Below are 14,174 nucleotides of genomic sequence, written 5' to 3'. Positions count from 1 at the left end.
TTTAGTTGTAAGCACCAGACAACATCGAAACGATAAGATTCATTCAATGCCGCCGATGCTCGTCAGATGAAATGTGTCCCAAAGGTCAGGGAACCGGTTTGTGGAACGTTAGCCGACGTGACATTAATGTGAATATAATTAGGATGTGACGTTGGTTTGGCATCCGACTAGTTGACGAAACCATGGGTACAGTCATGAACTTTGACACTGTTGGGCTGAGTAGGGCGATATTGTTCCTTGTTTTCACAAATTTCCCTTGGTGGCGTTTTACGAAGGCAGCGTGGCAGACAATGATGGTTCATGGCTCGTCTCCTCCACTTTCCCTCCCTCCCCCCTCACGCCCTTCCCCCAGACTCCACAACGAGGGGCGCATGCTGGACATCTTCCAGCGTCTCAGCGCGACCGAGGGATCCTTCTTCGTCCCCCGGGACCTGGAAGTGTCCAACCAGGAACTAGACTACATCATCCAGAAGGCCGAGCAGTGGAGGGGCTTCAACGGAGAAAGACGCAAGGTGAGCCAACTAGCCCGCTTAACATCCCTAAACCCTGACCCCAACCAAACTGGGCTGGCTCGGATATTTTCTTTCCACGTTTTCCTTTTCAGCATGGTTCCATTAACTATGGTGGTTGCCTAACCAGGCCAGCACAACTCAGTGGTGTGAGAAGGCCTTTCTTATGACCACTCTACTGTAGCCATGCTCCCTGCTCTCTGCTGTCCTCAAGTCGTAAGTGTTTAATTGGATTAATGGTTGTTTTCTTACTGAGAGGATGAGCAGAAAGGCCCTATTGATACTAATCCATTAGATTGCTCCATCTAACAGGCAGAGAAATTGTGGTTGGTTGTCTGCAACCACGGGTCATGCCCGCTAGGGTCTAGGACCAAGGGGATATATTCTGTGGGTGAGCTGATTGGTTAGTGAGGGACTTAGAAGAGTGGTCAAGATAGACTCCAGTTATTGTCCATTACTAGCTTTAATTTGGACACTTTATTAACAAAGATATTAAGTTCTAAGAAGATACATAGAATAAGCTTATTTTCTATCATTACATTTTCTTTAGTTACATTTCAGAAAGCCAAGGAATTCATCTCAAAGGTCTTTAGCTTCATTCTAATTAGTACAAGATAATTACCAAAACAGAAACTCAGCTAGCGGGCTGCCTGATTAGTCTGTGGAAACCAATTTCCAAAGATATTTCATTAAAGAAAGACTACTCAATCAACACACACACATGCATGCACACACACATGCATGCACACACACACACACACTGCAACAGGCATTTGGTTAATGTGAACTTAGCATGGACAAGTCGATGTCAGAAGGTTGTGGGTGCAGGAAATTCCATCGTCCCCATGAAATGATTCTCATCTGAGGGAAGCTGTCATCTTCTGACAGGCACTATGGGTCGGTGAGGATGACACAGTGATGACACTGTATTAGCATGTAACCACGGCGGTGGGGAATCTATGCATAGTGATTGAAAATGTGACTTCTGCAGATAAGAAAATAGAACATAGCGATCCAACCCCATTTAATTTATTCTGTACAATTTGTTAGTGGCATACATCTCTTATTAACTTTCCTGCTCTCTCTCTCAAGTTTATACACTCCCAAATGGCTACAGCTTGTACTGTACTGCAGCCTCCCTGTAAAGCCTCCCAAACTGTTTAGTGACTTTCTGATGAGATATTATAATACCTGTCAACCGAGGCGAGTGTAAGTGAAAGATAATTGCCACCTCATCGTAAATGCAAAGATTTTTTTCAGCTGTTTTGTGGTAGCACTCCATTTCAATATAGACTATGCTGAAGCCAACCGTGTATGATGATTTTACCACAAATCAATTAAACTACAAATAAATATATTTAACAGTCCCAGTCTAGCAATGTGCCCGTTTCACTTTTAGACATACCAAGTTAACTAAGGATCTGTGCCATACCAAGTTAACTAAGGATCTGTGCTATACCAAGTTAACTAAGGATCTGTGCCATACCAAGTTAACTAAGGATCTGTGACATACCAAGTTAACTAAGGATCTGTGCCATACCAAGTTAACTAAGGATCTGTGCCATACCAAGTTAACGAAGGATCTGTGCCATACCAAGTTAACTAAGGATCTGTGCCATACCAAGTTAACGAAGGATCTGTGCCATACCAAGTTAACTAAGGATCTGTGCCATACCAAGTTAACGAAGGATCTGTGCCATACCAAGTTAACGAAGGATCTGTGCCATACCAAGTTAACGAAGGATCTGTGCCATACCAAGTTAACGAAGGATCTGTGCCATACCAAGTTAACGAAGGATCTGTGCCATACCAAGTTAACGAAGGATCTGTGCCATACCAAGTTAACGAAGGATCTGTGCCATACCAAGTTAACGAAGGATCTGTGCCATACCAAGTTAACTAAGGATCTGTGACATACCAAGTTAACTAAGGATCTGTGCCATACCAAGTTAACGAAGGATCTGTGCCATACCAAGTTAACGAAGGATCTGTGCCATAGCAAGTTAACGAAGGATCTGTGCCATACCAAGTTAACGAAGGATCTGTGCCATACCAAGTTAACGAAGGATCTGTGCCATACCAAGTTTACTACACTCCTGGAAAAAAGGGTTCCAAAAGTGTTATTCAGCTGTCCCCATAGAATAACCCTTTCTGGTTCCAGGTAAAAACCTGTTTTGTTTCCAGGTAGAACCATTTTGGGTTCCATGTAGAACCCTCTGTGGAAATACTTGGAACCAAAAGGGATCTACCTGGAACCAATAAGGGTTCTTCAAAGGGTTCTCCTATGGGGACAGCCAAATAACCGTTTTTTTCTAAGAGTGTAAGTATCTGTGCCATACCAAGTCAACAAGAGTCTCTTTTTTTATTTTTATTTTATTTCACCTTTATTTAACCAGGTAGGCTAGTTGAGAACAAGTTCTCATTTACAACTGCGACCTGGCCAAGATAAAGCAAAGCAGTGCGTCACAAACAACAACACAGAGTTACACATGGAATAAACAAACGTACAGTCAATAACACAATAGAAAACATCTATATACAGTATGTGAAAATGAGGTAAGATTAGGGAGGTAAGGCAATAAATAGGCCATAGTGGCGAAGTAATTACAATTTAGCAATTAAACACTGGAGTGATAGATGTGCAGAAGATGAATGTGCAAGTAGAGATACTGGGGTGCAAAGGAGCAAAAAAAAAACAATATGGGGATGAGGGAGTTGGATGGGCTATTTACGGATGGGCTATGTACAGGTGCAATGATCTGTGAGCTGCTCTAACAGCTGATGCTTAAAGTTAGTGAGGGAGATATGAGGCTCCAGCTTCAGTGATTTTTGCAATTCGTTCTTGTGGTCTGTTTAGGTGTGAGATCTTCCTATAGAACAATTGCCTCACAACAACCTTTGTGGGTTAAGCCTATTCATTCAAAGCCAGTCTTTCCATACAAGTCAATATAGTTCAATATACACTATATATACAAAAGTATGTGGACACCCTTCAAATTAGTGGATTTGGCTATTTCAGCCACACCCGTTGCTGACATGTGTATAAAATCGAGCACACAGCCATGAACTCTTCATAGACAAACATTGGCAGTAGAATGGCCTTACTGAAGACCTCAGGGACTTTCAATGTAGCACCATCTTAGGATGCCACCTTACCAACAAGTCAGTTCATCACATTTCTGCCCTGCTGGAGCTTCCCCGGTCAACTGTAAGTGCTGGTATTGTGAAGTGGAAACGTCTAGGAGCGACAACGGCTCAGCTGCAAAGTGGTAGGCCACACAAGCTCACAGAACAGGACCGCTGAGTGTTGAAGTGTGTAAAAATCATTGGTCCTCGGTTGCAACACTCACTAGTGAGTTCCAAACTTCCTCTGGAAGCAATGTCAGCACAAGAACTGTTCGTCGGGAGCGTCATGAAATGGGTTTCCATGGCTTGAGCAGCCGCATACAAGCCTAAGATCACCATGCACCATGCCAAGCATCAGCTGCGGTGGTGTAAAGCTCACCGCCATTGGACTCTGGAGCAGTGGAAACGCGTTCTCTGGAGTGATGAATCACATTTCACCATCTGGCAGTCCTTCGGACGAATCTGGGTTTGGCAGATGACAGGAAAATGCTAAGTGCAAACTGTAAGGTTTGGTGGAGGAGGAATAATGGTCTGGGGCTGTTTTTAATGGTTTGGGCTAGGCTCCTTAGTTCCAGTGAAGGGAAATCTTAACGCTACAGCATACAGTGACATTCTAGACAATTCTGTGCTTCCAACTTTGTGGCAACAGTTTCGGGAAGGCCCTTTCCTGTTTCAGCATTACAATGCCCCCCGTGCACAAAGTGATGTCCATACAGCGATGGTTTGTCGATCGGTGTGGAAGAACTTGATTGGCCTGCACAGAGCCCTGACCTCAACCCCATCGAACACCTTTGGGATGAATTGAAACGCCGACTGCGAGCAAGGTCTAATCGCCCAACATCAGTGTCCGACCTCACTAATGCTCTTGTGGCTGAATGGCAGCAAGTCCCCGCAGCAATTTTTCTCCATCTAGTGGAAAGCCTTCCCAGAAGAGTGGAGGCTGCTATATCAGCAAAGGAATGACCAACTCCATATTAATGGCCATGATTTTGGAATGAGATGTTCGACTAGCAGGTGTCCACATACTTTTGGTCATGTAGTGTAGTTCAATCGTTGTCTTCAGCATGAGATGGAGCTAATGTGGAGGTGAGACTATACTCCCCGCCTTGAACCGTTCTCATGCACCTCCCTGAACATTACATGAGATACAGCCTCAATTAATACATTCAGTAAAGTAATACTAATTAGTTTGGCTTATTTATTGGATAGAAATAGGGCCTCCAATTTTCTGGCGACTTTGAGAGAAATTATGGCCCAAAGTTTATGATTAAGAAAATGCTTAATTTAGCCTGATGGCCTCTCACAGTTGTCCTACTAAGTCTTCCCTACGTTACGTAGATTTCCTCGCTGCACTGCAACAATTACAGCATACTTAATACTGTCCCTAATTTGGCTTTATTAAACTGATAAAATGCTAACGCATTAAACACATTTGCCAGCGTGATTAAAATATAGGGTTATTGCATTTTATGATTTTTACATTATTCAGGCCGGCGATTTTTCACAGAAATAAGATTGGCCGTGCCATTATTTCATCATTATTGGAGCAATTTCTCCTGTGCCAAAAAGGGTCACTTTCCTAACTCAGCAAAGACATATCCCTATTAAACTAATTCGCCTACATGCACATTTTTGTCATTTTTCCCTCGTTAACTATTTATCAGAGACAGGAAAAAAATATATTCATGAAGGAGAGAGGGGAGCAGCCCGACAGAACTGAAACTAATATTTTGCAACTCTAATGATTTTTTGCATCCTTAATTAGATAGAATAAGGTTGATATGATTAGGTCAGGATGTAGTGTTTTTCATTAAAAATACATTTCAGAAACTGTATTCCAAATGTGCCCTTGCAATTAAATAATGAATCCAACGTGTTTCTTATTACGGACCCAATTAATATGAGAGGGAAGGGCGTAATTTTAATAACAATGGGCCACGAGGCCTTCATTAACCAAGAGAGGAGGGAAGATTGGATAAAGAAATAGAGGAAAAAAGATATTCACAGGTACAGTATAGTGATGGTGTGACGGGACATAGAAAGTTTTAAGGGTCAAACAAGGTGATGACAAAGGGTCAATGACTTGATCTGACCATTTATCTTTAAGTCCCCAGCCACAGTTCATGCTAGCAAGAATATCAAACTAAACAAAGACAGCCTCAAGGGCAGCCATGTTTAATTTACTCTCTGATAGAATGTGTGTTAAGTACACGGTTGAACACTCACTCTTAACACAATCCAACACAAGGAAATGAGAGAGGTTAATGACAACGTTAAGTAAAACCAGTTATAACCAATGACAACGTTGACTAAACCAGTTTTCTCTCAGGGTGCCTGCCCTCTGCCATAAAATGGGATGCGATCCTTCCTACCTTTTTACTGTACATGTGATGTTTCCCTCCAGCTCTGAAACAATAAAAGAAGAATCCACATTCAATAACAAATCTGCAAATGGCCCTATTATTATCAAACTTGTAATTTTCATGATCATAAAACATAATCTAATTTTACTTTCTTACTTACCAATTAACTTTATATTACACCTCACTATTCTTCCAGGCCTTATAGTATACGATCAGTTCTATTGCTGTAAGCTTTGAATATGACTTAAAGGTGGTGGCATCAGATAAAAGCACCATCTGTTGAGCAGATCCAAAGTGGGTGAGTGGGCCTACACTCATACCTGAGTTGGAATTCGATCTGAACACTTGCGGAGGAAGCAGTAGGATGAGTTTTCATTAAAGTCTTATCATCTAGCTAGTGTCAATGATGGTGGGTGATAGATACACCCACTCGCTGATGTCATCGCTTACGATCGATTAGATCATCTACATCGGCACTTTTCCTAGTTCTCGTTCTCCAGGGAGGTTACAACAGAAGCCAGGCTAACTGCCTACTGCATTAGTTGGTTAGCACACGGTTGTGGGAGTCTACTGCAACCGAAAACTCATAGTGGAGCTCAGTTGGTAATGAGCACATTAATTATGGAAAAGCACTGATGCAGATGGACCTAATTAATTGTCTGCCGTCACCCTCTTGATTACTGTACCTGGAAGGGAGGTGTTAATTTCGATAATACTTAAGCAGGTACGCAAACAGTTGTGTCAGAGTGGGGGCTGTGACAGTGACTGAGGAGAGCCCTACCTCGCTAGAGTCATTGTCACCGTCGTTATTCACCAGAAGTTTCCGGGTGACATTGTGCTAATGGAAGTTGTCGTCTCGACGATGGCCCCAGAGATGTTTTCGCAACTGAACGGCGGTCGACAACATCGTGGCGGCGGCGTTTGTCTCCGTATGTCTAGGTAATGGGTTACCTTGTGTGAATTTGGGGAACACCCAAGGTGCTTTGCAAAACATGCTTGTGGGGGGTAAACCTGTTGAGGTTTGGATGGCACAGATTGGAGCTCTAATGATAACTGGGACTGTGCTTCTCTTTCCGTAATCATCTGAGAGGGGACGATATGTGGTCTCCCTAATGTATACTAGGTCCCTCATGTTACCACTTGATCAGATTTCAGCTTCACTCGACGTAACTTCTTACCCATCGGAATTAACATAACAGCCTTTTGAGTTGAGTTGAGCATTGAAATGGTTATTCTCTTCATCCGGTATCTGAGCCTCTGGTAAAGGTTTTAGCCAATCTGTTTTAGCCCTCAACAATGTCCTCTGCATGATCTACCTCAAAACAATGCTGCAACCCCTCTCGATTCAGAGGACTCCAAAGCAGAAGGTCAGAAGGTACGTGACATTGTTGATGTTCACCACACTATCTGAACCTTGTCATTTGGCTTCCTCATTCCTGCTCTTCACTTATGTACAGTAAAGTGAGACGTTATAGGGGCCCCAAGAGATGATCGCCTCCACCACTAAGGGAACAAGGCCATCACCCCAAACCAGGGGAGCGTTAGCCCATGACGAGAAGCCCAGGAACCGCTTGTCAGTGGAACAATGGCCCAGAGAGCCCCCCTACAGGAACCCAAAACAGGAACACAGGAAGTGGAGAGGAGTTGATGTGTCACCGCGGTAATACAGGAGGGGTCATCTGGAGTCGATGGGGGTAGTGTTGGGGGCAGGGAGAGATGGGGATCACAGAGGGCAGCTCCCCCATCACCCCTCATCCCACACCCGACCCTGCCATAGAGTGGGGGCTGTGTGTGTGTGTGTGTGTGTGTGTGTGTGTGTGTGTGTGTGTGTGTGTGTGTGTGTGTGTGTGTGTGTGTGTGTGTGTGTGTGTGTGTGTGTGTGTGTGTGTGTGTGTGTGTGTGTGTGTCTGTCGCATTAGGTCCGAGAGTGGCTTCTTCAATTACAGGGGGCTATTAGTGGACAGTGCTGTGAGCCTCCGTGGCCCGGGGCTACAGCAGCCAGGCAGGCAGGCACAGGGAACAGGAGCACAACCACTCCACTCGCCACTGCATTAGAGTGCTCAATATGAGATGTGACTGCAAAGGGTACATGCCTGTGTTGGTGAAAAGGTCACAGACTTTGGGGGGCAGTAATGTGTGAAAGCGGTGCAGTCGCACAATGGTTAAAGAAAGAAAAAAAATATATAGAAACACTCACTCAGCAACCCCCCCCCACCCCACTCACAAAACGCTGCAGCCCTGTCTCCATTTTTTAGTATTGCTGTGTTCACCCAGGGCAACTCTGTGATTCGCCGAAGGTCCTCGGAAAAGGCGTCTGCTTTGCTTCGCTTTTGGAAATTGTAGGCCTTTGCCTAAAAAGAGATGCAGCCATTGTTGTAGTTGTGTAACACCTCACACTGAAGAATGGGCGGTCAATGTATGTGTGTCTCTGACACTGAACCGTCCCTGTGTTGGCTTTTTGTGCTCCCCATGTCTCCTCCCAGGCCCATAGAAACAGAGGCATCAGTAGAAAGTCTCGTGTTTGAACTCGTCCGTGTGAACGTTTAATTACTGGGAGTGTCAGCCTCTGCTTAATATGTCCCTCACCATTAATCCAGGAAGAGGATATTATTATCTCTTCTCCTCCCTAAACCCTGGGCAAGCTTTTCTCTGGGAGTCTGAGATGGAGGGAGTAATAGAGAAGGAGAGAAAGAGGGAAAGAGAAGAAGAGAGAGAGACTCGTCACATCATAAGTAGGTCTGTATGGTTAGCACCCCTCATCACATGCCAGACAGATACAAATTTACACAAACACATTTTTTTTACAAAGTGGATGTTTTCTAGTTAGTGGTGTTTTTGCACTTGTAGAGATTCAGGGATGTTGGGGGGAGGGGAGTGGTACTTTTTAATTTAATCCTAATATGTTGGATGCCCTGTCAGCTGTCAAAACAACGTCCAGCTGGAAGCCACACAATTGAGTCCACATGTTGAAGTCCTGTCTCTCCCTGCTTCTTCCCTCCCTCCCTCCCTCCCTCCCTCCCTCCCTCCCTCCCTCCCTCCCTCCCCCCTCTGCCTGCCTGCCTCTCCCTCTCTCTGCTTGCCTCTTCCTGGTTCTTCCCTCCCTCTGCCTCCCTCTCCCTCCCTCTGCCTTCCTCTCCCTGCTTCTTCCCTCCCTCCCTGCCTCTCCCCTGCTTCCTGCCTCTCCCTGGTTCTTCCCTCCCTCTGCCTGCCTCCCTCTGCCCACCTCCCTCTGCCTGCCTCTCCCTCCCTCCCTCCCTCCCTCCCTCCCTCCCTCCCTCCCTCCCTCCCTCCCTCCCTCCGTCCTTCTGCCTGCCTGCCTGCCTGCCTCTCTCTCTGCCTGCCTCTCCCTCTGCCTCCCTCTGCCTGCCTGCCCCTCCCTCCCTCCCTCCCTCCCTCCCTCCCTCCCTCCCTCCCTCCCTCCCTCCCTCCCTCCCTCCCTCCCTCCCTCCCTCTGCCTGCCCCTCTCTGCCTGCCTGCCTCTCCCTCCCTCTGCCTCCCTCCCTCTGCCTGCCTGCCTCTCCCTCTGCCTCCCTCTCCCTCCCTCCCTCCCTTGCCCTCCCTCTGCCTGCCTTCCCCTCCCTCCCTCCCTCCCTCCCTCCCTCCCTCTGCCTGCCTGCCCAGCTCTTATGGATCCCGGCCCGTTCACTTGCCATCCATAATGCAAACCAGAAGGAACAAATTGGACTGTCGGCGAGGAGTGAACGAGTGTTCTTCAGCGGCACACAGAAGAGCAAATGGGATTTTTAAAGAGCTCATCTTGTACCATTTTTTTGTATTTTGCACACTGGCTGAGTCTAATTTGTCTTGTAGTTTGAAATTATTATATCGGAGGATTAGCAGAGAAAGTTTGCCTAGGTTGGAGTCCAATGGGATGTGGTCACTAATCGAAATAATAACAGTTTGCTTCATTGAAGAGTATTTAAAGAACCAACATTTTGGCACAATTGACATGAAGCAGGAATGTATCTGTAGAAAGTGGTGGACTTGGTGGTGGAGAGTCGGTTGTCTTAAATCTGGATTTCATTTTAGCATTATTAAAAGCAGTACTATTAATAAAAGTACATATCCTTCTTTGTGATCCTACGACACTATGAGAACCAGCCTGCATGTGAAACCATCTGCCCTTTTTACTTTCTGACCATACGTTTGTTAGTCTTTTCCCTCCTCCTCTTCCTCCTCCTCCTCAGTTGCTTTAAAGAGTGTGACCTTGAGTGTGTCCTGTGGCCCAGGGGGGAGCAGGCCTGCTGATTGTGACAGGTGTCTCGTCTTAACAGGATGGATGATGACATCCTCTGGAGAGATAGGTTGGAGGGACTTTAATATCTCTTATCTCTCCCATAACCACATAGATGGATATACAGCGCTGCACTGTCAAGGTGGCCCCGCTATAAGCAGAGAATCCCAGGTCTAATTTTGTTATCGGCAGTTATCATCCTCTGAAGCCTTGAAGGGCCGATTGGAATGAAGCCACTTGTAAGTGGCCGGAGAGAAAATCAAGAAAGATGTTTCACTTTGGCCCCTTTTTGGGGGGCATCTCAATATCCGATGGTACAAAGTACAGTGGCATTGACTATAGGTATGTGGTACATCATGAAGAAATCTTCAAATGAACCATTATGTTTGTCATCACTTAATGCGTTAATGAGGGGTTGACTTTCCATGTAGCTTCTATGGTGTCACTTTATTGGGATAGTCCCCTATGGATTATCTGTAGATCATCTCTCTCAGTTAATGCCTTAACACCAACACAACAACACAACAAACCTGGAGAAACTGTCTTCCTTCCCCCTCAAGGCCCCAGTGGTTGAGCCTTGGTACTAAGTGGGGGGTTACTGCCTTTGGAAGTGGGGCGGTGCTGCTACAGGAATGAGTTGCCGTTATTTTCCCCCTACCAGATAAAAGGAGATTAGTAACAGTGAATTATGCATATCTTATTTCCTGGATCATCTCGAGCAAGAGATGCTATCTCGCTAAGAAAGTTGTTCAATTTATGCAGACTATGTAAATGTTCATTGTTGCTTGTTTACCTTTTTCTAGAAGTCCAATTTGAAAAGGAGCTGATATTGAGTGTAGTTTTATGACCATACTGTAGTGTTTATGCACCTAGGTATATCCAAGTAGATAAAGACAAAACTGCCCCTTGCACCATACGCACAATAACGAGGGTGAACAGACCAAAATAAACAAGTACTGTACTGAATCAGCCACAGTGTAGTTACTGTGTGCACTACTGTACGTAATACCAATCGGTTGCCTGTCTTGGCCGTCTGTGCATTTAACCAGACACAGCGTGTTTGAGCTAAATCAGACGAGCACCGGAGATGCATCCGTACCATTTTAAAGCTGTCCCAATTACACAAACAGACTGGCCCTGTATCGAGGACGTCGCCGACAATAATAGCGGCTCTATTTCTATTCTAATGGCTGGCGTTGGCCTGGGTTATCCATGCGTATGTATGGCCCCTCTCTGATTCCTGCTCAGTGACTCTCCATGAGACCTTCAAATTTGATTTGATCTACCTACACAGCAGTGGTAGCAGCAGGCTTGGAGGCCCCAGTCTTCTGCTGCCTACCTCTCATCTGAATGCAGCGCTGGGGAAACGGGCCTTGAACCTGAGCCAGCTCTGTGCCGAGGCAGGGAGGTGTAGGAGTGACCATCCGCAGCTCAGAGAGCCACTGCACACAGCGACAGTCCCCCCTGCCCCCCCCAGACCCAGGCACTGGGACTGCACGCGTGTCTGTCTTTCTGTGTGTGTGTTTGTATGTGCATATGCACATACATGTGGCTGGATAAGGGTCTGTGGACAAAGGAAACAGACATGGCTGCCACCTCAATAGTTGTCACTGTTCCTCTATCTGTACAGTATGTTCAGTATATTTGTGTTCATACCCATGCCCTGGTACCGCTAGCTAGCCTGCCTCGCCTCTCTGGACGGTGGTACAGTAGTCTGGCTCAGCCAGGGGGTTGTGCCATGCAGCCCGATGGATTAAGCGTGGGGTAGGGGGTCAGGAGCTGCCAGAGCACCCAGCCACTGCTTCCATCCTCCATCCATGTGCGACTGACAAATAAATAACCCAGCCTGTCCACCACCCAGGCAAATTCAAATGCACCTGTCAGCGTGATGAAGCACTCGCCCGCAGGGAAGCATTGTTTACATTTTCACTCCACTCTTCGCAAAAGTGAGATTCTAATTATTTTCCCACTGTAAATTAAAGCCAAGTGGGACAGAACTGAGAACCAAAAGGGACCCCCCCCCCCCAGTGGATAGAAGGAAGCGGGCGTCACTATATATAAATTGCGTTCGGGTAAAAAAAGGAAAGGAAATGTGGGTGGATGGTACTGAATTGGAAGGTCAGCGGCTTTTGTCTTGATAAAAAGAAAGACAGAGGGAGAAGAATGAGAGACAGAGAGAGAGGTGAACTGCTCACATAGGCTGCAGTGCACGTCGAGTTTTGTTGTTTTGCTCATTACACATGGGTCTTGAGATATTCAGCCGAGTGGAATACATTATAGCCCCACATTTCATACATAATAATGTGCCAAAATTGCACCGCGTTATTTGTCATCCCGATGACAAGAGAGAGAGAGAAGGGAGAGAGATTTAATTAGTCCAAAGGAGCATGCAAATGGGAGGTAAAATTAGACTAGAAGAGGGAGAACCTAGGGATGAGTGTGGATGGTAATGATGGCTATCTAGTTTGGATCAATCATCCAGGGATCAGGGAAGGTGACAGGCCGGCTCGTGCCCAGGCCCCAGGCTCCCTTCCTGGACCACGGCCAGCACAGCTCAGCCTGTCTGTCTAGATTTCTATGGAGGCCTCTCCTCTCTCTCCAACCTCCTGCCCCATGACTCATACAGTACACCACTACCTGGAAAACCTTCACCATTCGCTCACACGCACCACCTAACCTGTAGACACACTCACCACTCTGGGGCTTATTTAGCTCTGTGTTGTTTATTAGTGATGCATAGCCTATGGCTGGGGTTTTCAAAATGGAGGGTCAGGAACTACTGGTTGGTTGTAGCCAATTCCAAATGAGTCTCAGCTTATGACCAGACTGTAGCTCAAAACATTTTGATTACGGAGGTGTCGTATCAACATTTTGATAAGGTAGGTCAGGGGGGTAGAACGTTTGGGGGATCAGATGGGCAACAGGGACAGAAAAGCATGAGGTCACTAAGGAATTCCTCTTGTTTTAGACAACCATTGACACGTCACAAAATGGAGTGAAAATGTCACGGTGATATATGTAAAGAGTCGAGGCCGAGTTATCTAAATACAAAATGCACTCTGTCCACAGCCATGTCTCTTGCTGAAATAGTTTAGTGAAATGGTTGTTACTGAAATAGTTTAGTGAAATGGTTGTTACTGAAATAGCTTCACCCAGTGGAAAGTTTCTATTTCTGTCAAATGTGTCTGCCCTCTTTTTAGTTGTTAGTTGCAAGTTTATATATTTTTTTAGGTATGCATATGGGTCAATTTTTAAATTAGGCTGAAAGGCATATTTTTTGGGGTATGTAGTGCATTTAGTCATTTTATTTAGGGGTAAAAGTATTTCAGCCTCAAACTGTTGAATAGAAGAGCTTTATTAAAATGTCTTAACCTCCACTCTCATTATGTTCCTTATCTGAACACTGACACGTTTTCAAGCTTGCTCTTTTGTAAATATGTATTATTGAATGCAAATAATTGATATACTAAATAATCCCTTACTAGTTTGAATACTCACTTCGCTGACTATAGACACTGTCATACTGTATAACCATGGAGTTACATAAAAAAACAGACTATTTGCGATCTTCTTAGTGTTACATGCAGACTTGTTTGTGAACAGTGGACCAATGACTGCTGTTAGATTCCCTACCCACTTCCTGGATCTACCGCTCGGTGCATTTGCGGTAATGTCTACATATACCACAATTTATGTATTTGCTGGGAGACATGACTTGCTGTTTATAGTCCCTAAAATAAATAATGTTTGTCTCTTCCCATGCGAGTCAAGAGACTGATACGGACTCTATCAGATTTCCTAAATGCAGACGTCAACGATAAATCGAGGCAAGATTGGTCGGAATTAGGTTAGCTCACTTGAATGCTATCTGCTTAACCCACAGCTGGTCGGCCTGCTACACCCAGGCATTGAATGTAAATCAGTCACTTAGTGCTATCAAAT

At 45.4% G+C, this 14,174-nt stretch overlaps 1 protein-coding gene across 6 annotated transcripts in view; it reads left to right on the top strand.

The window, feature by feature from the left end:
- Positions 1-14,174, top strand: part of ofcc1 (orofacial cleft 1 candidate 1) — a 121,922-nt gene that overhangs the window by 87,540 nt on the left and 20,208 nt on the right. For all 6 annotated transcript variants that reach the window (XR_006762712.1, XR_006762713.1, XR_006762711.1 and 3 more), the window contains one exon: positions 353-512. Coding sequence is in view for 3 of the 6 variants with exons in the window: in XM_045710803.1 (XP_045566759.1) it covers positions 353-512 (160 nt within the window). In the remaining 3 variants the exon portion in view is untranslated. The remainder of the gene's footprint in view (positions 1-352; positions 513-14,174) is intronic.

Source organism: Salmo salar, chromosome ssa29 (assembly GCF_905237065.1).
Source record: "Salmo salar chromosome ssa29, Ssal_v3.1, whole genome shotgun sequence".
Taxonomy (NCBI): Eukaryota; Metazoa; Chordata; class Actinopteri; order Salmoniformes; family Salmonidae; genus Salmo; species Salmo salar.
Note: the sequence above shows the minus strand (reverse complement) of the source record. Positions and strands in the feature narration are given on the sequence as shown.